The sequence below is a fragment of the Hordeum vulgare genome, chromosome 6H, assembly GCF_904849725.1.
Source record: "Hordeum vulgare subsp. vulgare chromosome 6H, MorexV3_pseudomolecules_assembly, whole genome shotgun sequence".
NCBI lineage: Eukaryota > Viridiplantae > Streptophyta > Magnoliopsida > Poales > Poaceae > Hordeum > Hordeum vulgare.
Window position 1 is genome coordinate 166,611,197 of NC_058523.1, and position 25,971 is coordinate 166,637,167.

The window sequence follows — 25,971 nt, forward strand, 5'->3', positions numbered from 1 at the left end:
ATTCCCAAACGGGATTTGAAACAGTGCCGAAACCAATTGCAAGTTACTAAGGAACTAGAATTGATTTCGTGATAATAAATAAAAATAAAATAAAATCTTGTTGCAAAACTACTGTTTATCTAACAGAAACAAAACATAATATTTCTGAAATAATAAAGAAAATATTTTAAAACAAAGATAGAAAAGGAATTAGCCGAAATCCTAAAAGAGGTGAAACAGAAATTGTTTCACATGAAACAGTGAGCTAAAGTACTCAAACAATTCTGACATTTTTACCACTTATAGATAGGATCAGTAGTGATCAGTACCAGAAGGAATCAAATTAAAAGCTATTTTTAAACTCCTGGAATAAGCAAAACAAGGTTTAAACTAAATCTGATCTAACTTATATTTGAAAAACTCAAACATAGACAAATTATATGTTTTTAAAACTACAGGAAATTTGTGAGCTACTGGAAAAAGAATCACTATCATTGGACTTCGGGATAAAATTTTGTGGCCAAAACAAAACAGAAACTTTCTGTTTTTGCAATTTAGACAGAAAAAATTGAAGTTGACTAGCTAACAATTAGGGGTAGACGTGGCGCGCTACGATAGGCTGCGGGAGATGTTTGTTGCAACGTTTGGAGCAAACGGCCGAGGGCTAGTAAAACTTGCTGGCTAAAACATAAGTGAATTAAAAACCGCCGGTTTTCTAATCTAAACCGAAAGGTTATTCTAAGGATCTAATCTAACCTCTAAATAGGATCTAAGGGCTAAAACTAAAAAAAAACAAGAGAAAAAAAAGGAAGAAGGCCTTACCGTGGCTGGGGAGTTGCTCCCGTGCTGGTGGCCGATGGGGCTGGTCGCCGGTGGGGAAGGGCACTCCGGCGGGGGTGGGGAAGGGGGCCGAAGGAGTGGGGTGCTCCTGGGAGGGGAGGGGGCGAGGTGGAGAGGGGGGGCTGCAGGGTGGCGAGGTGGAGGAGGAAAACTGCTGGTGTGCTGCTGCTCGTGGCAATGGCGATGGGGAGGTGGAGAAGGGGCAGCAGGGGGCGGTGGATTGGGTGCAGGAGGGTGGCCGAAGGGTGGGGAGGTGGTGGCGGGGTGAGGTGGGCTCGGCAGGGAGGAGTGGTTTAGGAGGCCGATGGTGGTGGAGTTCTTTGGCGAGTTTTCCGGTGACGACTCCGGCGAGGGGTGCGCGAGCTACAGGTGAGTAGAAGGGGTTCTCTCGGGAAAAATGGAGAGAGGGGGGACGGTGGGAATTTATAGGCGGTCTCGGATGGCGTCCGGAAGGAAGGAGGAGGGAGATCGGGAAGGAGAGGATTCCTTCCTCCATGGATGGAAAGCTACTGTAACGTGGGGGAGAGAGGAGGAAGAAGATGATCCTCTGTTGGGCCAAATTTGGAAAGCTCTTAATGGGCCACCTGGGGTTTCCTAATAAAACGATTTCCTTCCTATTTTCAAAACTAGGAAACTAAAACGTTAAAAAGGAAATCAAATCAATTCGAAATAAGGAGTTTTTATATACTAAAATTATCAGAAAAATAAAATATAGATGATGGGCATTTTTCCACGGCAAAAATAAAAACTTCAGAAAAAAATATTTTCACAAAATTGCCAAAAGGTTTATTTTCTTTTGCAAATAATTTTCAAATGACCCTCTAAGTTTGAGGATTCAAATAACTTTCAAAATGCCCGTGGGTTCGAGGGTCATGTTCCTCCGCTCTAGAATGTATTTCCCGGCATTTTGTTGCACGAAGAAAACGAATGGAAATGCAAAAGAATTCAATGCAAATATCTCCGTTCAAATTCTTTATAGTTGAAGAAGTCATGTCATCTTCTCTCTTTGCTTTTAAAAGATTGAATTTGAATTCACCGGAGAAGGGGAAAGTCATTTTATTCCCTCTCATTCAAAAGTTTCGAAAAGTTTCAAATTTCACACAAGTTTCAAACACTCAGCAAACAAACAAACAATCAATCTAATAATTATATTAACATTCCAAAATTTATAATTTTGGGATGTTACATAGAACTACGATGCATAAAACATAGGTGATAGTATGATCAAAGTGACTTGCCTGGTGATGTTGACGAAGAAGAATTTCTCGAAAAATAACTTGATAGACTACTCGTCACTCTCCGATGAAATCTATATAACAAACATATCATTCACATAAGCACTCATACTAGCAATCATTCTAGCAATCAAAACAAAAGAGATTATTTCCCGGCATTTCTCGTGTGAAGAAAAATAGAAATGCAAAAAGGCAAAAGTCGAAAGAATTCAATTGCAAACTTTATTTAAATTCTTTATAGTTGAAGAAGTCATGTCATCTTCTCTCATTGATTTTAAATGGATGAATTTGCATTCACCGAAGAAGGGGAAAGTCATTTTATTCCCTCTCATTCAAAAGTTTTTTTTGAAAAGTTTCAAATTTCACTCAAGTTTAAATCACTCAAGCAAACAAACAAACAATCAAATAATTATATTAACATTCCCAAATTTGGGATGTTACAAACCTACCACACTTAAAATGAATCTCGTCCTCGAGATTCGAAGAGGCTAGAAAGAAAGGTTAGGGTTTGGGGGTCTTCTAACAATTGCAACCTCCCGCAAAGTGGGATGCTACCACACTTAAAATGAAGATTACTAGTCCCTCAAAATGTTTTAACGATCCTCTGGGGTTTTGGCAACTGACAACGCACAGTCTTCATATCTTCCGTTATATTCATAACGTCTCCATCAAAAACGAGGGCTCTTCCATTGATATAAGCTTCTTCCGTTACTCGGTCTTCTTAACTGACAGTCTTGTGGTCAATTCTAAATAACATATCGATGGTTCTCATGGTGGTCTACCATTTGTGGTTATCCTGCAGAGAGAGGGGTCTTGGTTTCATTCTCACCGTAAAATTTCCTACGCGTGACAACAAATGCCATGTACTTGGGGCTTACCTTGCACCATTCTAAGGCTTAAACAAAAGCTTCAAAGAACGTCGTCTCTCTATATGGGTAAGTCTCTCAGATTTACCATTCCGAATAGCAAGATAAATGATAAGAGTAAGTCGTCATGGTGATCAATCCAGTCCGCACCCAAATCATTTCTCTATATAAGGTTTAGCGAATCTCGCATTCTAACACTTGGGCATCCTCACAAGCGTTGCAGAGTTTCTCTTGTCCAGGAACAAAGTTCGGATAAACCATTGGTTCTGCAAGCTGAACAAAACATCTATCGTATCTTCGCAACTCTCTGGCTTTCCTATGTTCCTAAGAAAACGTGTGCTGATCCATCATAGCTTCTTCCATAAATCATATTCATTTCATATTCAGTCCTTTATTACATCCTTGCTTTCTTCAAAATTCCAACTCAAAAGTAATTTATTACAAATGCTGCCATCCACATTGTTCGGTATGGTCGAGCATTTCTGCCAACATTATTCATCTATCTCTCTTGGAGATATTTTAGTTTCACTCGAACTTTCCAAGGTGCTCCTTGAAATCATCCATCTTTTGCTTCATCATGGTGGTCATGAGCTTCATCTCCATCATCTCCGCACGTACCTCACTCAGGTATTCCTGGGTATGACGGAGTCTTGCTTCAAGTATTTCTCCAATCTAACGTATGGCTTCCATGGCAGCTTCACGAATAGCATCAAAGAAGGTTGCTCGTGGTACACGTGAAATGAAAAAGTATTGCCCCATATTCTTTGGACAAACTCCTTTCACATGGTGGAGGTGTACTTCCACATACCAAAGTTCTACTCCACTTTCCATGAATGGGTAGCCTTTGTAGACTGCATCTCCTTCAAGATGAATGTGCTTCATCATGTCCTTCAGGATTTTCGGGTAATCATGATAACTGGTCAGGGTCATGATCGTTTCGGGGCCCTTGAGGAATGACTCGTAGAGAGTTGTCATCTGCAGGTGTCAGTAAATAGGTACTCAGAGGAATGTATGTGTCTCCTTGGTAATCATGGTACATTCCTACTCAGTGGATCATGTGGGGTTTACCGATTACTACCACAGTTCAATGAATTATACTCATGCCTGCATAGACCATATTTTCTCATATCCTCATAATGTTCAGAGATCTTTGCTCGTAGAGAAACAACGCATACAGTTTCAACATAGGCAATCATGAGATAATAAATTCCATTTATTCATGATGTTATTACAATCTCAGGGACTTCTGTTACAAAAAAATTCACTCCATGATCTCATGAAAAACAAGAGTGCTTCAGATTACACTTATTGCCATGGTCAAAACTTAACTACTCCATTCTAGCTTTCTTCCTTTGCGGACAATCGCTAGCAATATGTCCTGCTTCCTTGCAACGAAAGCAAATGAGTTCTGACAAGTCTCAGGCGTCTTAGTGTTTGCTTTTGCTCCTTGGGTTTCCGGCTTCCTTCCTGAGCACATGTATTTGTGGTGGCCAAATTCCATACGCTTGTAACATCTGACATGACTCAGGTCTATATCTACAGAGATTTGGCTCTTCCGAGGGTACTTTTTCTTCTTTCTGGACTCCTTCATTTTGGCCAGTTCTTCTATTTCAAGTGGATCAAACTCCACTTTTTCCGTCAGGAAGTTTCCCAGATACTCTTGGCTTCCCTTCGTGCAATCCTGTGAATAATGTCCTTCTTCTCCACATGAGTAGCATGCATTGGAGAAAAATCGGGTCAGACTTTGTCCATCAGGGTCTTCAATATTTTCATTCATCACCAGCTCTTCTAGAATCTTCTTCTTGAGTGTTTCCTTCATTGCTTCTTTCTGCTGCTTGACAACTTGTTGTACCTTGGGGTAAATGTGACACTGAGCTGGGTAGTGGGTGGTTCCTTCACAAAGGAAACAAGTCACCTGACTGCTTGGGCACTCCTCAGCTGGGTGATTTTCTTCACAATGAGTGCATCCATCCTTGTGTTCTTCCTGGGTGTGTCCTATTTCTCCACAGATCTTGCATGCACAAGTCTTCTCCTTCGGATTGTCATAGCACTTCCGAATAAGTCGGGATCTTAACAGAGTGTTCTTGAATTCGACCCAAGTTTCTGCTCCACTAAATCCTTGTATGGCATGGTGCATTTTCCACCAGATTGCAGCACTTTGTGTAAAGTACTGAAGAGCGTGTTCCACATCATACTTCCTTGAGATCAAGTTGCTCCCGAAGTGGTTCTCCATGCTCTGAATCCATATTTCAGCCTCCAGCTGGGTCATTGGTCCAGAGACTACAAGTCCAGCTTCATACTCCATCTGGTAGGGTTGAGGTTTTGGGGATGAGACGGGTAAGAGAGGGAGGAAGATACATACAATACAAACAATATTTTTGAGAATAGGTTTTAGTTGTGGCCGTCGGAAAACACACACCAATGACGGCTCACAAATCATCGTATCTAACGTGGGTATATAACAGGGGTTTGGACTTCTAATGGTCATATAAGTATTCGAGCGCTTCAGGGTCTTTGAATTCTTCGGGGTCTTGAGAGTCCTCTGTTGGTGTAGCTTCAATTCTTCAAACGCGTGGTGAAATCCTCTTTACTTTGAAGTAGAACTCCGTTGATTCTTCATGAGGTCAAAGGACGTTGTCTATCTATTTGAGGGGAGAGAGAACGTTTGATGAAATGAGAAGAGATGAGAAGCAAAAGGTGTTCTTGAAAAAATAGAAATTTTGAGAGATCCTTTCCTAAGAATTTCCAGTTTCTAGGGTCACGTCCTACAGTCAACATGTGCTCTGATACCATTTCTGTAGCGACCCGACTCAAAACGAGTCAAGCCTCTGTGTTGCTGTGCCATCCCTGGATCAGTACGCTGGCACACACAGTACATCAATGTATATATCAAAGTGCAATCACATGTAAATAGCGTAAAACTGGTATATACCTTAAATATCTCAGCGGAAGCGGTCAAGGGAGTGGAGTCCCAACGAACACCAATGGCAAGTTGAGTGTAGACCGTAACCCTGAATCGTACTCTTACTCGTCGAAGAAAAATATCTGCAACATAAGACGTTGCAGCCGTGTAGGTCAGCATATTTAATATGCCGGCAAGTCACATAAGAGAGGGGTAAAATGTCATCTATACTATATGCATATATGGCAGGTGGGGTTGTAAGTTTTAGTGTAAAGAAAAATTTTCTCCTACAACAAGAGAGGGCTAAAAGCAAAATGTTACTAAATTGTTGGTTGTTAACGAGATGGTTCCGCCAACCAGTTCTCATACCCGAGTTGTCAATAATTACCCTCATCAAATATATTTAATGGTGTTGAGAAATCCACATAACTTCAGTTCCTTTGGCTCAAGTTGTCCATGACCATGGACACGGCTAATTGATTAGGTTTGAGTACTCTGCAGAGTTTTGCACACGTTCCCCACAAGATTTGATCGCCTCCGATTATGTCCTCGCACTTCAGGGTGTTTGAAGACCGGATGATAAAAACATGGTCTTTCAACGGGTCCCTCTGAATCACTGTCGGTGCCCATCCATTCCTACCGTTCTTCTACATCTGCTAGCACCGCCTGTCCAGAGTCGTCGTGTTGTCCAACCAAGCCAGAGCCCATAATGACTTGTGGCTGTGCAGGTAAGCCTTGGGTCTTGAAAATATCCGTCCGTCTCTTTGAGCCTGGGTGAAGCTTTCCGCAGGATGTCATGGCCGTCTCCAGCATCCCGGGTCATCCACTGGGTTCTCCAGGGAGCCGATCAACCGTCCTTCACCCAGAGTTCCATTGCGTCCGAGGTCTTGAAAATCTTGTCTTAACCGGTCTTGATTATTTAATCAACCTCGCATCACTCGTGTTATGCACTCAACCGAAAATCCCGTCTACTGAAGCATAGCAATATGAAATTTGTCGTCCCGGGGCCAAGTATCGGGGTTGTTGTGTGCCTACCACATGATACTACAATCTATACCAAAATTTCCAAGTACCTAAGCAGCATGAAATTGGGCATAGGATGGTAGAACTACGATGCATAAAACATAGGTGATAGTATGATCAAAGTGACTTGCCTGGTGATGTTGACGAAGAAGAATTTCTCGAGAAATAACTTGATAGACTACTCGTCACTCTGCGATGAAATCTATATAACAAACATATCATTCACATAAACACTCATACTAGCTATCATTCTAGCAATCAAAACAAAAGAGATTATTTCCCGGCATTTCTCGTGTGAAGAAAAATAGAAATGCAAAAAGGCAAAAGTCGAAACAATTCAATTGCAAACTTTATTTAAATTATTTATAGTTGAAGAAGTCATGTCATCTTCTCTCATTGATTTTAAATGGATGAATTTGCATTCACCGAAGAAGGGGAAAGTCATTTTATTCCCTCTCATTCAAAAGTTTTTTTTGAAAACTTTCAAATTTCACTCAAGCAAACAAACAAACAATCAAATAATCATATTAACATTCCCAAATTTGGGATGTTACACAGTCGTTTGCAGAATCGGTTTAATCTCTCTGTTACTTAGCTCTACTTGACCACTGGACTGAGGTTGATAGGGAGACGCAATTCTATGGTTGACATCGTACTTAGCAAGCATTTTACGGAAATCACCATGAATGAAGTGTGAACCACCGCCAGTCATTAGATATCTAGGGACTCCAAATGTAGGGAAGATAACTTCTTTCAGCATCCTGATAGAGGTGTTGTGATCAGCACTACTAGTGGGGATAGCTTCTACCCACTTAGTGACGTAATCAACAGCAACTAGTATATGAGTATACCCGTTGGATTTTGGAAAAGGTCCCATATAATCAAAGCCCCAGACATCAAATGGTTCAATGAAAAGTGAATAGTTCATAGGCATTTCCTCACGTTTGCTAATATTTCCTATTCTTTGACATTCGTCACAGGACAAGACAAACTTACGGGCATCCTTGAAGAGAGTGGGCCAATAGAAACCTGATTGCAATACCTTGTGTGCAGTTCTATCTCCCGCATGGTGTCTTCCGTAGGCCTCGGAGTGACACTTCTGTAGGATTTGTCCCTGTTCATGTTCGAGTACACAGCGTCTGATAACACCATCTACTCCTTCCTTATAAAGGTGAGGATCATCCCAAAAGTAATGTCTCAAGTCAAAGAAGAATTTCTTCTTTTGCTGGTACGTGAAACTAGGTGGTATGTATTTGGCAACAATACAGTTTGCATAATCAGCATACCACGATGCACTATGTGAAGCATTGATGACATTCAATTGCTCAACGGGAAAGCTATCATCAATTGGTTGTGGGTCATCAAGAACGTTCTCTAACCTAGACAAGTTATCTGCTACTGGGTTATCAACACCCTTTCTGTCGACAACGTGCAAATCAAATTCTTGTAGCAAGAGAACCCATATGATAAGTCTAGGATTAGCGTCCTTCTTCTCCATGAGGTACTTAATAGCAGCATGATCAGTGCGAATAGTGACTTTGGAATCAACTATGTAAGACCTGAACTTTTCACATGCAAACATGACTGCTAAAAATTCCTTCTCCGTAGTGGCATAGTTTCTTTGGGCACAGTCTAGAGTTTTACTAGCATAGTGAATAACATTCAACTTCTTATCGACTCTTTGCCCTAGAACAGCACCAACAGCATAATCGCTAGCATCACAGATGATTTCAAAAGGTAAGTTCCAATCAGGTGGTTGAACAATAGGTGCAGTTATCAAAGCCCTCTTAAGTATTTCGAAGGCAAAAACAAAAAGGAATATCCTTTTGTAAGAGATTGGTAAGAGGCCTAGAAATCTTAGAGAAGTCTTTGATAAACCTTCTATAGAAACCAGCATGACCAAGAAAACTTCTTATACCTTTGATATCTGTGGGGTATGGCATTTTCTCGATTGCATCAACCTTAGCCTTATTGACTTCAATACCTCTTTCAAAAAATTTATGTCCTAAGACGATGCCTTCATTAACCATAAAGTGGCACTTCTCCCAATTCAAGACAAGATTGGTGTCTTTACATCTCTGTAGGACTCGATCAAGGTTGCTGAGGCAATCATCAAAGGAAGACCCGTAAATAGAAAAGTCATCCATGAAAACCTCGACAATCTTTTCACAAAAGTCAGAGAATATAGCCATCATACATCTTTGAAAGGTGGAAGGTGCATTACATAAGCCAAAAGGCATACGTCTGTAAGCAAAGGTACCGAAAGGGCAGGTGAAAGTGGTTTTCTCCTGATCAGATTGTGCAACTGGTATTTGGGTGAAACCAGAATATCCGTCTAGAAAGCAGAAGTGTGTGTGTTTGGACACCCTTTCTAGCATTTGGTCGATAAAAGGCAAAGGGTAATTATCTTTCCTAGTCGCTTTATTCAATTTCCTAAAATCGATCACCATCCTATAGCCAGTAATAATCCTCTGTGGGATCAATTCATCCTTATCATTAGGGACAACGGTAATACCTCCCTTCTTAGGGACGCAATGCACCGGACTCACCCAATCGCTATGAGCAACAGGATAGGTAATACCCGCTTCCAGGAGCTTTAGTATTTCTTTGCTTACTACTTCTTTCATCTTAGGATTCAATCTCCTTTGATGATCAGCAACTGGTTTGAAATCAGGATCAGTTTTAATCTTGTGCTGGCATAGGGTAGGACTAATGCCCTTAAGATCATCAAGAGTATATCCAATAGCAACACGGTGCTTCCTCAGAGTTTTTAGTAACTTATTTTCTTCATGCTCTCAGAGGCTAGCACTAATTATAATAGGATATATCTCTTTTTCATCAAGACAGGCATACTTAAGAGTATCAGGCAACTGTTTAAGCTCGAACACAGGATCACCCTTTGGTGGGGGTGGATCCCCAAGCAGTTCAACAGGCAAATTATTCTTAGGGATAGGATATTTTTCTGAGACAGCTCTATCTATCTCATCCCTTTCATCCATATGCATATCATTTTCGTGCTCAAGCAAGTAGTGCTCTAAGGGATCAGTAGGAGGCACGGCAATAGAAGCTAAGGCAATAGTTTCATCCCTACTAAGCAACTCATTTTCATGAGGTTGTCTACCAAACTTAGAGAAATTGAACTCATGTGACACGCCTTCCAAGCTAATAGTGACAGTTTGCTTCTCACGGTCAATATGAGCATTGACGGTATTGAGAAAATGTCTGCCAAATATGATGGGACAAAAGCTATCTTGTGCGGTAGCAAGAACGAGGAAATCAGCAGGATACTTCGTTTTACCACACAAGACTTCATCATTCCTAACAATTCCCACAGGGCAAATAGTATCTCTATTGGCAAGCTGAATAGTGACATCAATAGGCTCTATCTCAACAGGTGCAATCTCATCTTTGATTTCATTGTATAAGGATTGAGGTATTGCACTAACACTAGCACCCACGTCACATAAACCATGATAACAATGATCTCCTATCTTAACAGAAACAACACGCATGCCAACAACAGGCCTATGTTTGTCTAGCGTGAGGTTTAGCAATTCTAGCAGCATCTTCACAGAAGTGAATATTATGTCCCTCAACATCGTCGGACAGAAGATCTTTGATAATAGCAATGCTAGGTTCAACTCTAATATGCTCAGGGGGTCTAGGTGTTCTAATATAGCCTCTACGAATCACAGTTGAACCTTTAGAATGATCCTTTATCCTAACAGGGAAAGGTGGTTTCTCAATGTAAGCACTGGGAACAACAGGATCATTATAGGCAATGAATTTCTCTTCAACTCGAGTGGGTTTAACTACATTGACTTCTAAAGGAGGATGATATTTAAACCACTTCTCGGGAGATCAATATGAGCAGCAAATGATTCACACAATGAAGCTACTATCTCAGAGTCAAGTCCACACTTAGCGCTAAAATCACTAAAGGTATTTGTCTCAACAAAGGATTTAACGCAATCAAACGTGAAATTCATACCTAACTCCTTACCTTCTTCAAGCTCCCAATCTTCAGAGTTGCATTTAATTCCCTCCAATAAATTCCATTTGGATTCAATATCTCTCTTCATAAAAGAACCGGTACAAGAAGTGTCAAGCATGGTGCGATCATCATGAGAAAGCCGAGAATAGAAGTTCTGAATGATAATTTCTCTCGAGAGCTCATGATTGGGGCATGAATATAGCATTGATTTAAGCCTCCCCCAAGCTTGAGCGATGCTTTCTCTGTCACGTGGCCAAAAGTTATAAATATAATTCTGATCACGATGTACTAAATGCATAGGATAAAACTTTTGATGAAATTCCAATTTCAATCGATAGTAGTCCCATGATCCAGTATCATCACATAGCCTATACCATGTGAACGCATTATCCTTCAAAGATAAAGGAAAGACCTTCTTCTTGACCTCATCCTCGGGCAAACCTCCAAGCTTAAATAAACCACAAACTTCATCTACATAGATTAGATGCAAGTCTGGATGTGATGTTCCATCTCCTGTAAAAGGATTAGCCAGCAGTTTCTCAAGCATACCCGAAGGAAATTCAAAGCAAATATTTTCAGTAGGTGCAGAAGGTTGAGGAGCAACTATTTGTGCTTCCGTTCGAGGTGAAGATACCCCGAACAAGCTCCTCAAAGGATTAGTATCCATAGTGACAAGTGACAATAAATTTCAGCACACTATATGAATGTTTCCTTACCAAGCTCCAGTTACCAAAGGCGCTTCACTCCCCGGCAACGACGCCAGAAATGAGTCTTCATGACCCACAAGTGTAGGGAATCAATCATAATCCTTTCGATAAGTAAGAGTGTCGAACCCAACAAGGAGCAGAAGGATCTGACAAGTGGTTTTCAGCAAGTTAAAATCTGCAAGCACTAAAATTGTCGGTAACAAGTGATTGTGTGGTGAGATGATTCGTAGCAAGCAACAAGTAACAAAAGTAGCAACGGTGCAGCAAAGTGTCCCAATACCTTTTGTAGCAAGGGACAATCCTGGACAAAGTCTTATAGGAGGAAAAACGCTCCCAAGGACACACGGGAATTTCTGTCATGCTAGTTTCATCATGTTCATATGTTTCACGTTCGTTACTTTGATAGTTTGATATGTGGGTGGACCGGCGCTTGGGTACTGCCCTTACTTGGACAAGCATCCCACTTATGATTAACCCCTCTCGCAAGCATCCGCAACTACGAAATAAGAATTAAGACAAAGTCTAAGCATAGCATTAAACTAGTGGATCCAAATCAGCCCCTTACGAAGCAACGCATAAACTAGGGTTTAAGCTTCTGTCACTCTAGCAACCCATCATCTACTTACTACTTCCCAATGCCTTCCTCTAGGCCCAAATAACGGTTAAGTGTTATGTAGTCGACATTCACATAACACCACTAGAGGAAAAACAACATACACCACATCAAATTATCGAACGAATACCAAATTCACATGACTACTATTAGCATGACTTATCCCATGTCCTCAGAAACAAAAGTAACTACTCACAAAGCATAATCATATCCATGACCAGAGAGGTAATGAGTAGCATAAAGGATCTGAACATAAACTCTTCCACCAAGTAATCCAACTAACATCAACTACAAAGAGTAATCAACACTACTAGCAACCTTACAAGTACCAATCGGAGTAGCGAGACGGAGATTGGTTACAAGTGATGAACTAGGGTTTGGAGATGAGATGGTGCTGATGAAGATGTTGATGGTGACAAGTCCCCTCCGATGAGAGGAGTGTTGGTGATGACGATGGCGACGATTTCCCCCTCCGGGAGGGAAGTTTCCCAGGCAGGATCGTCTTGCCGGAGCTCTAGATTGGTTCTGCTCAAGTTCCGCCTCGTGGCGGCGGGGAATCCACGAAAAAACTCCTCCCTGATTTTTTCTTGGACGAAACCCTTCATATAGCAGAAGAGGGGGCCAGTGGGCCAGCAGGCTGCCCGCAAGCCCTCATGGTGCGCCCTGGGGGGTGGCCGCACCGTGCAGGCTTGTGGCCACCTGCTGGCGCCCCTCAGGCGCTTCTTCGGCCCACTATTTTTTATAAATCCGGAAAAAATCCTCGTTCATTTTTACGGTGTTTGGAGTTGCGCAGAATAGGTATCTCAACTTTGCTCCACTTTGAGGCCAGAATTCCAGTTGCCGCCGTTCTCCCTCTTCATGTAAACCTTGCAAAATAAGAGAGAAAAGGCATAAGTATTGTACCATGAAGTGAAATAACAACCCAAGAAGCGATAAATATCAACATGAAAACATGATGCAAAATGGATGTATCAGATAGATAGCATGATATTTCCATGGCTTGTCCATTTTTTATGTCTGTGCTATGCTAGATCATTGCACATCCTGGTACACCGCCACATGCATTCATATAGAGTCATACTTTGTTCTAGGTATCGACTTGTAATATTGAGTTGTAAGTAAATAGAAGTGTGATGATCATCATTATTCATTATTAGAGCATCGTCCCAATGAGGAAATGATGATGGAGACTATGATTCCCCACAAGTCAGAATGAGACTCTGGACAAAAAGAAAAAAAGAAAAAAAGGAGGAAAAATGAGAGAAAAGAGAGAAGGGGCATGCTAATTCCACACTTGTGCTTCAAAGTAGCACCATGTTTTTCGTATGGAGAGTCTCCTATGTTATCACTTTCATATACTAGTGAGAAGTTTTGATTATAGAGTTTGATGCACGCCCACTTAGTTTTCATATTGAGCTTTCATACACTTATAGCTCTTAGTGCATCCGTTGCATGGCAATCCCTACTCCTCCCATTTATATCAATTGATGGGCATCTCCATAGCCCGTTGATACGTCGAGTTGATGCGAGACATTCTTCTTCACTTTTACCCCTTTGAAACCTACCACCATATTTTGTTCCACCTTTATGCTATATCCATGGTTCACGATCATGTATTGAGTGAGTAATAAAAATCTGAAGCGCGTTAAAAAGTACGATCCAATTGCTTGATTTGACACCACGGTGCTCGTGATTTGTACCTTATGCTAGGAACACCAAGCATGACAGACTATATGATTTTTTAGGGATCACATTCTTCAAGCATTGTTATTTTGAAAGAACATGATTGTTTGCTAGTAAACCTGAGTATGGATGTCTTTTTGTCAAATGATAGGCTATTTCCTTGAATCACTTGTATTTTAATATTCATGCCATGATTAGACATTTGTTCAGGACTATGTTAGGTAGCATTCCACATCAAAAATTATATTCTTATCATTTACCTACTCAAGGACGAGTTTGAATTAAGCTTGGGGATGCTGATACGTCTCCATCGTATCTATAATTTTTGATTGTTCCATACCACTATTATACAACTTTCACATATTTTTAGCAACATTTTATATGATTTATTGGACCAACATATTGATCTAGTGCCAAGTGTGAGTTTTTGTTTGTTGCATGTTTTTTGTTTCACGGAATATTCGTATCAAACAAAGTCCAAACGCGAGAAAATTTATGGAGAATTATTTTGTAGTATCTAAGATTTTTGGGATGTGGAATCAAAATAAGCGGAGGCCCACAACCTCCACTACCCACGAGGGCATGGGCCATACCCCGTGGCGCATGGTGGTGGTTAGTGGCCACCCCGTAAGTCGGTTGCGGTTCTTCTTCGGGTGCAAGAAAGATAAGTTATGGAAAAAATCGTGTAAAAATTTCAGCCCGGTCGGAGTTATGGATCTACGTGAATTTAAGAAACAATTGTTGGGAACATTGCATGGGAAACAAAAAAATTCCTACGCACACGAAGATCTATCATGGTGATGTCCATCTATGAGAGGAAATTAGATCTACGTACCCTTGTAGATCGCTAAGTAGGAAGCGTTAAGAAACACAGTTAATATAGTGGTACAGCTTCGTGATTCAGATCACCGTCGTCCCACGATCCGTCCCACGAACGGTTCCGATCTAGCGCCGAACGGTCGGCACCTCCGCGTTCACCACACGTACAGCTCGATGACGATCTCGGCCTTCTTGATCCAGCAAGCAAGACGAAGAAGTAGATGAGTTCTCCGGCACCGTGACGACGCTCTGGTGGTGGTGATGATCTACTCCTGCAGGGCTCCGCCCGAGCTCCGTAGAAATCCGATCTAGAGGTAAAACTATGTGGAATAGGCTAGAGTTGCACGTGGCAAAGTTGTGTCCCAAAAAGCCGTAGACCACCAATATATATAGGAGGAGGGGAGGGGCTAGCCTTGGGGCAAAAGGGCAACAAGGGTGCGTCGGCCGAAGGGTGGAGGAGGACTCCTCCTCCAATTCGGTTTGGGAAGGAGGAGTCCTCCTCTTCCTTCCCACCCCCCTCTTTCCTTTTTTTTCTTTCCTTTGGTATTTTTGCTTGTGGCGCCATAGCCCTCTTGGGCTGACTCCACCTGCCCACTAAGGGCATGGTGCAACACCCTAAGGCCATGGGCTCACTCCTGGGTGGGTGGGCCCCTCCCGGTAAACACCAGGGTCCCATTCGTCACTCCCGGTACACTGCTGGTAATGCTCGAAACTTTTCGGTCACCAAATGAAACCATCCTATATATAAATCTTCGCTTCCGGACAATTCCGGAAACCCTCGTGACATCTATGATCTCATCCGGGACTCCGAACAACATTCGGTAACCACACATATAACTCAACTATACTAAAACATCATCGAACCTTAAGTGTGCAGACCCTGCGGTTCGAGAATTATGTAGACATGACCCGAGACACTCCTCAGTCAATATCCAATAGCGGGACCTGGATGCCCATATTGGATCTTACATAGTCCCCGAAGATCTTATCGGTTGAACCTCAGTGCCAAGGATTCATATAATCCCGTATGTCATTCCCTTTCTCCTTTGGTGTGTTACTTGCCTACGATTCGATCGTCGGTATTCGCATACCTATTTCAATCTCGTTACCGGAAAGTCTCTTTACTCGTTCTGTAATGCAAGATCTCGTGACTTACACTTAGTCACATTGCTTCCAAGGCTTGTGTGTGATGTTGTATTACCGAGTGAGCCCCGAGATACCTCTCTGTCACACGGAGTGACAAATCCCAGTCTTGATACATACTAACTCAACAGATACCTTCGAAGATACCTCTAGACGACCTTTATAGTCACCTAGTTACATTTCGACATTTGATACACACAAGGTATTCCTCCGATGTGAGTGAGTTATATAATCTCATGGTCATAGGAATAAATACTTGACACGCAAAAAACAATAGCAACAAAATGACATGATCAACATGCTACGTTCATAGTTTGGGTCTAGTCCATCACATGATTCTCCTAATGATGTGATGCAGTTATCAAGTGACAACACTTGCATATAGTCAGAAAACCTTGACTATCTTTGATCAACTGGCTAGCCAACTAGAGGCTTGCTAGGGACATTGTTTTGTCTATGTATCCACACATGTATCTATGTTTTCATTAAATACAATTATAGTATGGATAATAAAAGATTATCTTGTAATAGGAAATATAATAATAACTATTTTATCATTGCCTCTAGGGCATATTTCCAACAACAGTGAAGGGTCAGAACCTAGGAAGGTGGAACAGAAGAGAACAGAGAGGGTGATCCAATCTCAGAGGTGCTCCTGCCCCTCTGCCTCCATGAAGACCATGGACAAGAGTGGGAACTCTCCTCCCATCTAGAGGGGGGGGTACAAGGAATAAGAATAAGGAGTGGGGCTCTCTCTCCCTCTGTCCTAGTGGCGCCGGAGTGCCGCGAGGGCAAGGAGTGTGACGGCGATCTACATCAACAATCTTGCCATCGTCAACACCAACTCTCCCCCCCCCCCGTGCAGTGGTGTAACACCTATTTTCGCACTGTAACTCTCTACTTAAACATGGTTCTCAACACTTCATAATATTTCCCAATGGTATGTGGCTATCCTATAATGTTTGAGTAGATCTGTTTTGTCCTATGGGCTAATTGGTCAAATTGCTATGATTGGTTTAATTTGCTTGTGGATATGTTGTTGTCCTTTGGTTCCCATCATATGAGTGTTGGAAATATTCCCTAGAGGCAATAATAGAGTGGTTATTATTATATTTCCTAGTTCATAATAATTGTCTATTATTCATGCTATAATTGTATTAACCGAAAACCGTAATACATGTGTGAATATATAGATCACAGTGTGTCCCTAGTGAGCCTCTAGTTGGCTATCTCGTTGATCAATAGATGATCATGGTTTCCTGATCATGGAAATTCGATGTCATTAATAACGTGATCACATCATTTGGGAATGATGTGATGGACAAGACCGAAGCCTAAGCATAGCACTAGATCGTGTTGTTCGTCTGCTAAAGCTTTTCTAATGTCAAGTATAATTTCCTTAGACCATGAGATTGTGCAACTCCCGGATACCGTAGGAGTGCTTTGGGTGTATCAAATGTCACAACGTAACTGGGTGATTATAAAGGTGCACTACGGGTATCTCTGAAAGTGTGTCTTGGGTTGTGTGAATCAAGACTCGGATTTGTCACTCCGTGTGACGGAGAACGTATCTCTAGGCCCACTCGGTAATTCATCATCATATTGAGCTCAGTGTGACTAAGGAGTTAGCAACGGGATGATGTGTTACGGAATGAGTAAAGAGACTTGCCGGTAACGAGATTGAACAAGGTATAGGGATACCAACGATCGAATTTCGGGCAAGTATCATACCGGTAGACAAAGGGAATTGCATACGGGATTGATTGAATCCTTGACATCGTGGTTCATCCGATAAGATCATTGTGAAACCTGTGGGAACCAACATGGATATCAGACCCCTCTGTTAGTTATTGACCGAAGAGGTGTCTCGGTCATGTCTGCATGTCTCCCGAACCCATAGGGTCTACACACTTAAGGTTCGATGACGCTAGGGTTATAGGAAAATAGTGTACGTGGTTACCGAAGGTTTTTTGGAGTCCCGGATGAGATCCCAGACGTCACGAGGAGCTCCAAAATGGTCCGAAGGTAAAGACTGGTATATAGGAAGTCCTCTTTTAGTCACCGGAAAAGTTTCGGGCTCATCAGTAGTGTACCGGGAGTGCCGAGAGGGTGCCAGAGGACCCCCGGGAGGCGTCTGACGACTAAAGGACTTCATGGGTCATACTTTCCCTCAAAGGGAAGGAACCTGGGAAACACATCCTCGTCTTCGTCGGTTCCACTTGTGGTTACTTCTTACCTTTACTTGTATTTGTTACTTGCTAGTTATTGTTGTTGTTAGCATCATATAGGTTGCTGACCTTGTTGCATATATAGACAACCTATTTATTGCTAATATTAATTATTAAAAGAAAGGCTTAAAATTGATAGTTGCCTATTCAACCCCCCCCCCTCTAGTCAACCATATCGATCTTTTCAGAATCTAAAGACATACTTGGAGTACACGCCAAATCCTCGGTGAAGCCTAATATGCATACGCCACATGTTATAGGCCTTCCTAGTCCTTCCTCGTTAACGGGCCATCAATCCGAACCATGGACTAGGCCAGCTAGGTCGGGACCCCCTAGGCCACGACACCATACCCCCCCCCCCCTAGATAAAGTTACATGCATTTGTTGGGTCTGTGTGATCGCCATTTACCCTTTAGGTAATATTATTATGTATATAAGTGTTTACCAAATATAGGACCGTGTAATAATTTACTTGCCCAAATTAGACTTATTTGGTAAGCATTTATTCACTTACCAAAGAAAACATAATTTTATTTTGTAAATCATTATAAGGTAAAAGGTAGGGCAGTTAAGGCGGTTTTCACATAAAATCAATGAGAAACTAGATATAGGAGAAAAAGAATCAAAACAGAGATAATGAATGAGGAACATACTTAAGGTTGAACAAATGAGGAATTGGACGACATAATGCTACGTAGTTTTAAAGTGGACTAATTAATTTTCTATGCGTTCGGGCAGGTGTAAATATTCTATAATATGTTAGCCCATGATTACCTTCCATAGTAGTGTTATTGTTTGAATAACTTTGTATCAAATAAATCATGCCCGTGATTTACCTGCCTAAACAAATTTTACATTTTTCTTTTGTAATCACTTACTCCCTTCATTCCTTTATATCAACTGTATTTTTATAAAATTCCACAATGAAGGTTAATTTCTTCTAGTTCCTCGTAATTCTATTTTAGCACTCCTAGAAAAAGGAAAATATCTATCTTTTGATTTTTTTGTATCTCTCCCTTTAGGAAAAGAACGAAAGTATATGTTCCTGATTGCATGTATATCTTCATATCTTGGACACGAATTAGCCACGGTTAATTTTGCCTCCATTCTTAAAAAAATGTGTGACTTGGTCACCATCCCAAAAACAATACAACTTATATAAAGAATGGGAGGGAGTATTTGGTAAGAATATATTGTCTTGTTAAAAAAACATAACTTTATTTGGTAAGTCAACAAAAGATGAGAGGGAAGGGAAATGTTAGACGAATGTCAAGGTTGACAACAGAACATTATTTTCTTTTTAAGCAAAATAGAAAATAGAAGAGAATATCTCAATAAAAGATAGGGCAATTAAAGCAGATTTCAAGGAAAACCTAGAAAAAACCAAAGATAGAATGAAAAAAAGAAAAAGATAAAACAAAAGATCACGTGAATCAAAGAAGCATAGAATTTTTTGTGTTGCGTCTATTATAGGATGTAAAACAAATCAATATGTGGTTGGATGGTTAGATGGACATTAATATTTTCAGCCTACCAGTGTTTAAATCCTGGTGCTTATATTATTTTTGAGTTTATTTTAGAATTTTTGTCGATGCGCATTCAGTAAGAAGAGACTTTTTGCGTGACTTCATAAATCTTGAAATGATATTTCGACTCAGTCTTTTGGAGATGTTCATAGAGATAAAGTATGCGTGTGTATTTATAAGGGTGAGTATATGCTCTTTGTTCGAGAGCTTCTATTTGTACTGCTTTAAAAGAAAATAAACTATGAGGTGTCAAAAAATAACCATGGCCACAGAAGGTCGTTCGGCAGTACCCTGGCAAGTGGCAACCCACCCCCACCTACTCTCGCCATTGGCGGCCCTGTTTGGTGGCACGCCGTCTCGGCTTGCTTCCCCTATATATAGCTCTGCAACCCTTCCATCCATCACATTCATACTATCGAGCCAGGCAAGTGCTAGTCGCTCTTTCCACCAAATCCCTCGCCCGCGTCCCCTTGCACCAGCACGAGAATGGGCAGCGTCGATGCCTCCGAGACGACAGTCACCGGGTGGGCCGCCAGGGACGCCACCGGCCACCTCTCCCCCTACACATACACCCTCAGGTACGTATCATCGTCCGTCCGAATCGATCCTCTGGATCTACCATTCCTCCCCGCATGCTCTCTTCTCTTCTCGGTGTTCTCTTCGGCGGAATCTGTTCCTCTTCTTCCTTGTTGTGATGTCCATGTCTTTGCGTCGATCATATATTATGCAGTATGTGATGAGGATTTCAGTTCTTCCTTGCCCAAGAATCCGATGCGTAGAACTCTGAAAGATTGATCTCAAAAGTGGTTCCTGATTTTCAGCGCACCAACTGAGCAGCAACCGCATCATGATGAACGCACTGCGCTTTTTCAGTTACGCTTTAGCCACCACTTCGGTTTGGAGGGCCCGCCTGCGTATTTGTTGTGTGTACGGTGCATGTTCTTGCTCCTCGGTAGGACTGCCGTCTGTCTCTATACGGTGCAAGTTGTCCAGTTGCGCGTGTAAAAATGAGTAGAGTACGTCTGTACTGGTCAGCCAAATTTAGCAAAGCAAAACCAAAGTAAACATGCATGGGCATTTTTAAAGAGTTGGTGTATTAGAAGGTTGCTGTCGCCAGCCAAATGAGAAGCACTTCTCGCTGAAATGGTGGATAGCACAAAGTTTGCTGTCGTCCGTTTGGATTGGAGTCTTCTCATCTTCTATAAAAATAAGATATCGGAGTCTTCCCTCTGTTCTTTTTTTAAAGAGTTGGTGTATTTCTAGGTTGCCTCTTTTCTTTGAAATATTTATAGATCTTAGCCACGTTTTGAAGTTTCTTGGTTGACATACCCTTGTTTCCATATTACTAATATGTACTCCTTCCGTTCTTAAATATAATTATTTTCAAAAATTTCACTAATAAATTACAAACGGATATATATAGACATACTTTAGAGTGCAGATTCATTTATTTTGTTAGATCACTAATAAAATTTAAAAAAACTTATATTTAGAAACGGAGAGAGTATGTAGTACAATATTTCAAGACTGCTACTGTACTTTATGTGCATGCGTATGGGCGTGCAGCGCACGTGCCTGCTCTGTTTTTGCACTTGCAGAAGTAGACACTGCTGCTCCTAGTACGTCCTAGTTGAAATTAACTATAGTCAGTTTCGGCAGCGACGCATGCCTGAAACTGAATGGTACTTGCGGCAGAATAGTCAGCCAATTTTTTTTGTCCTAGTGTAGCATGGAATCTCGTGTTTTTTCATGGAACAACGGAGTAAGTATCTTCTTCAAGAATCAAAGAGCTAATCATTTTTTCTCTTACCTTTGTGTTTTGCCATGGGGTGACAACAGGAAAACAGGCCCTGAAGATGTGGTGTTGAAGGTTAAATACTGCGGCATTTGCCACACGGACATCCACCAGGTCAAGAACGACCTGGGTGCTTCCAAGTATCCCATGGTCCCAGGGTAAGCAACCACAGTTACCTACGACTAAAATAGATTAACACGAATGTAGTTTTCTTGATGAATCCAAAAGTAAAATGAAGATAAAACATGTTAGTTTGCAACACAGGTGGGGCACGCAGCATGAATTTGGTGGGTGGTGCCGTCAGACAGACTTCCAGATGGCACTGAGCACATAGATAGATAGAGCGTGCGTCACTTTTAGCATTATTTTTTCCCTATCATGGTAGGTAGAGACGTAGACACTAAACATGCGCCATCAGTTTGGAGAAAAAAAATGCGTAAAAGAGACTTCATCTTCATCACCTTCTAGTCCGGATTGATAATGTTTCTTGGTGGCTGACAAAAAATAATTCAGGCATGAGGTGGTTGGCGAGGTGGTGGAGGTCGGGCCGGAGGTGAGCAAGTACCGCGTCGGCGACGTGGTCGGCGTGGGGGTGATCGTGGGGTGCTGCCGCGACTGCCGGCCGTGCAAGGCGAACGTCGAGCAGTACTGCAACAAGAAGATCTGGTCGTACAACGACGTCTACACCGACGGCAGGCCGACGCAGGGCGGCTTCGCCTCCGCCATGGTCGTCGATCAGAAGTGAGTTTTTCTTCTTCTACTACTGCTACTACTATTCTTGCTAGCAAAGCCATTGCATTGCACCCATCAGGCCATCAGTGTCGTCTGTTTAGATCTACCGAAAAGGACATATGGTAGTAGGACTTTTTGGAAGTGGGTAATATCAAATCAGTGCCGAGAAAATGCTTGTAGTGGAGAAGAAGGATGGCAGGATGTTATCTGAAACTTAGAAAAGTGTGGTGCAGATAAGAGTTGGTGTGCATGCTGTGCTCGGCTACTTTTCCTTGTGGAATCGTGAGCACCCAGCTGCACCACGCACGCACGCACGGTCTCTCGTGTCTCCAAGCTCTGTCACCCACTCAACTGGCCGTTGAAAGGATCGCTTCTGCTCCGTTTCATGTCCACAGCGACGTTTCCTTGACATGTTGGCACTGAAGTTTCAGCCAGTTGGCACATCTTTTTTCTGAGTTAGGGTAGCATTTTATTCTACCTGCTCTAGTGTGATTTGTGGAAGTTTGTGACCAATAGAATTGCCTGGAGATTGAACCCTGAGCAACGCAAAGCATCTTTTCTCGCAAAAAATACATGCATGCATCTGCATTTCCTGAAAATTGCTGACGAAGGTGTGTGGTGGTGGTGGTGCTGTAATCAGCTGTGCGATGAGAAAAGGACGTACTAGTAGGTTATCGTTTCTTTGAAGATGATGACGACTAGCGTGCTCATGATTCGTCAGTCGTCACCTGCTCCTCGGTTGTTGGGAGAATCGCTTGGCTCCTTCCACGCGTGAAGTTTGATCCAAAGGCCATAGCGACGTTGCTTTGACACCGATGGTAATGACATTTTAGTGAGTTGGTATACGTACCATCTACCATGTCAAAGTCTGATCAGTTCTCCGTTTAAAAAAAAAGTCTGGTCAGTTCAGTGTCGTCCGTTCAATGTCGTGACCAACACTTACGTCAGTGTGATGTAATAATATTGGCATTGGAATCAGTCAAGTACAGTACATTCAATAAATTTATGAGAATTAAGCTGTGTTGCATTTTCTCGCGTGCAGGTTCGTGGTGAAGATCCCCGCCGGGCTTGCGCCGGAGCAGGCGGCGCCGCTGCTGTGCGCGGGCGTGACGGTGTACAGCCCGCTGAAGCACTTCGGGCTGATGACCCCCGGCCTCCGCGGCGGGATCCTGGGCCTGGGCGGCGTGGGCCACATGGGCGTGAAGGTGGCCAAGTCCATGGGCCACCACGTGACGGTGATCAGCTCGTCCAACAAGAAGCGGGCCGAGGCCGTGGACGACCTGGGCGCCGACGAGTACCTCGTCAGCTCCGACGCCGACCAGATGGCCGCCGCCGCCGACTCGCTGGACTACATCATCGACACCGTGCCCGTGAAGCACCCGCTGGAGCCCTACCTGGCGCTGCTCAAGATGGACGGCAAGCTCGTGCTGATGGGCGTGATCGCGGAGCCGCTCAGCTTCGTGTCCCCAATGGTGATGCTGGGGAGGAAGACCATCACGGGGAGCTTCATCGGGAGCATGGACGAGACGGAGGAGGTCCTCAAGTTCTGCGTCGACAAGGGGCTCACCTCGCAGATCGAGGTCGTCAAGATGGACTACGTCAACCAGGCGCTCGAGAGGCTCGAGCGCAACGACGTGCGCTACCGCTTCGTCGTCGACGTCGCCGGGAGCAACCTAGAGGACGTCGCGTGATCGACGGCCGGAAAAAAAAAAGAGAAAGAGCGGCGAGTGCTATGACAGTGTGTGCTCGTGACATTTTCCTGAACTTGATGCAGTGCATGCTTGTGACCTGTTGCTTGTTTGCGTTTTCTATCAGAGTGCGCGCGTTCGTTTCCGTGGAGATGCATGCTTTGGTATGAATCCGGCCTTAATCATGATGATATGTGTATGGTGTTATAAATGGTTGTTTCTTCCTGTTGAGCCCGCACATTTTATCTACTGCTACTTCTCAAGTATTCCGGTAACTAGGATGTTTTTGGAAAAAATTTAAAATTTAAAAATGTGCATGAAAGTTATAGAAAAGGTAAATGACTAAAATAAGTTCATAAATTTGAAAAATACTTAGTGAATTTGAAAATAATAATAAGTAATTGAGAAATTCGCAAATTTGGAAAAGTTCAATAATATCCCAAATTAGTTTGAGAATGGGAAAAATATTCACATATTGAAATAGAGTCCATGAACTATAGAAAAAGTTTACGAATTTGGGAAAGGCTAAAAAAATGAAAAAAGTTCGTGAATAATAATATAAGCTTACAAAAGTGAGTAAACTTTACAAATTTAAAAAAGGTTCATAAAAATGACAAAACTATTCATGGATTTGAAAATGTCCACGATAATTGAAAAAATCCAGGAATTTGGAATAAGTTAAAAAAAAATCGTTCGAGAATTCAAAAATGGTTACAAACTATAAATTGTTCATGGAAATGAAAACTTTATGTTATTTTAACAAAAGATCACAGCGGTTGAAACAAGTTTTAGAAATAGGAAAAAATAAAAACAAAAACAAAACAGAAAGTAAAAAATAAACACTAACCGAAAATAAATACAAAAAGATATCCAACACACAAAAAACATCTTACTAAACCAAAGGGAACCCTTTCCTCCACCTTCTCTCTCTTCCTTCTCTTTTGGGAGTCGCCTAGCGCCTCCGGATCCTCTCTCACTCCACTCACGCGGCCTTGTCGGTTAGAATTAGAGTGTTGGAGGACGTCGGGCTAGCTATGTACTCCGTCCCAAAATTCTTGTCTTAGATTTATCTAGAAATGGATGCACTAGTAGGAGAAAGGCTACCAGTAGCGTTGGTTTTATCCTTACTAGTAGCGCTAGGGCCAGCGCTACTGCTAACGCGCTATAGCTAACTGGTAGCAGTAGCGCGTTATTGAAAGAGCTAATGGTATCTACGATAATAGTAGCGCTGGAGTAAATAAAGCGCTACTGCTAAGCCAACGGTACTGTTAATATTCCAGCGCTACTGCTAATATTCCTACTTTTAATATACAATTCACATCGTATTTATGTCCCCCTACGCATTTGTGCATGCTCTATACAGTGGTTTCATCATATTATAATAAACATGCATAATTTGCATCACATCATACACATAAAGTATCATGTCATATAACTCATCATCATCTTACGTACTCATCTAACAACTCATCATCATCTTAATCATATACCAAGTTATCATATGATACAAATAAAGTAAAACAGAAAAACATCATAATAGTCATCATATGCATGCATCCTAATCGATCATGTCAAGTTAATATAAACCAGAGTAACTTGTCTCTCATAAGACTTAGTCCTCGCTCCTAGATATAATGTCATAAAACAGAATAACACCCATGTCTTCATGATGAAGCACAGAGATCCAACGGTCTCCAACTTGTGGTTTGTGATCCTTCTTTATTTCTCTCCATGCTTCAATTTGGAGCTTTTTTATTTTGATTTGCGGTTAGTCGACTATGGAGCATCGAACTCAGCCCTCAGCGGGCTTTTAATTTTCATATGACCTTCTGGGTGCATCAACAGAGGCACTACATCATGTGGTAGTTGCTGTTGAAGAACATAATAATAACCTAGTTAGCAATGTAATCAACACCATTTATGCAATAGTAGAGCGTACTTAATTAGGAAACTCTTACCAAGATATTTCGGCGAATGTCATCCGGCCTCAACCTATGCACTAGTGGCATGTAAAATGTATAATTTTGGCCAATTTCCAAATTATACGGGAAGTTATCCCTAGAAACCAGAACACCAACAAGAAAGTAGAGAAGAACATCCTTCTCCTCCCAAGTTAGATGTGATCCATACGTGTAGTGTGTCGTGTCAATTAATTTCCGTAATTCACTCGAAGAAACGAAATAAGCTGTAAATTATTA

The 25,971-nt window shown here is 41.9% G+C and overlaps 1 protein-coding gene across 1 annotated transcript; it reads left to right on the forward strand.

Annotated features, from left to right (window-relative positions):
* Positions 1 to 19,917: 19,917 nt before the first annotated feature.
* Positions 19,918 to 23,998, forward strand: LOC123402283 (probable cinnamyl alcohol dehydrogenase). The gene is made up of 4 exons (XM_045096185.1): positions 19,918 to 20,136; positions 21,398 to 21,511; positions 21,867 to 22,094; positions 23,128 to 23,998. Exons 1-4 carry the CDS (start codon positions 20,045 to 20,047, stop codon positions 23,774 to 23,776), a joined length of 1,083 nt encoding a protein of 360 aa, XP_044952120.1. The 5' UTR covers positions 19,918 to 20,044; the 3' UTR covers positions 23,777 to 23,998.
* The last annotated feature ends 1,973 nt before the right edge of the window (positions 23,999 to 25,971 follow it).

Bases quoted from the DNA above. Each gene is read 5' to 3' on its own strand.
- LOC123402283 (XM_045096185.1), top strand. From the start codon at position 20,045: ATGGGCAGCGTCGATGCCTCCGAGACGACAGTCACCGGGTGGGCCGCC. The intron at 20,137-21,397 runs GTACGTATCATC...GGGTGACAACAG, and splicing joins CCCTACACATACACCCTCAG to GAAAACAGGCCCTGAAGATG. The intron at 22,095-23,127 runs GTGAGTTTTTCT...TCTCGCGTGCAG, and splicing joins GCCATGGTCGTCGATCAGAA to GTTCGTGGTGAAGATCCCCG.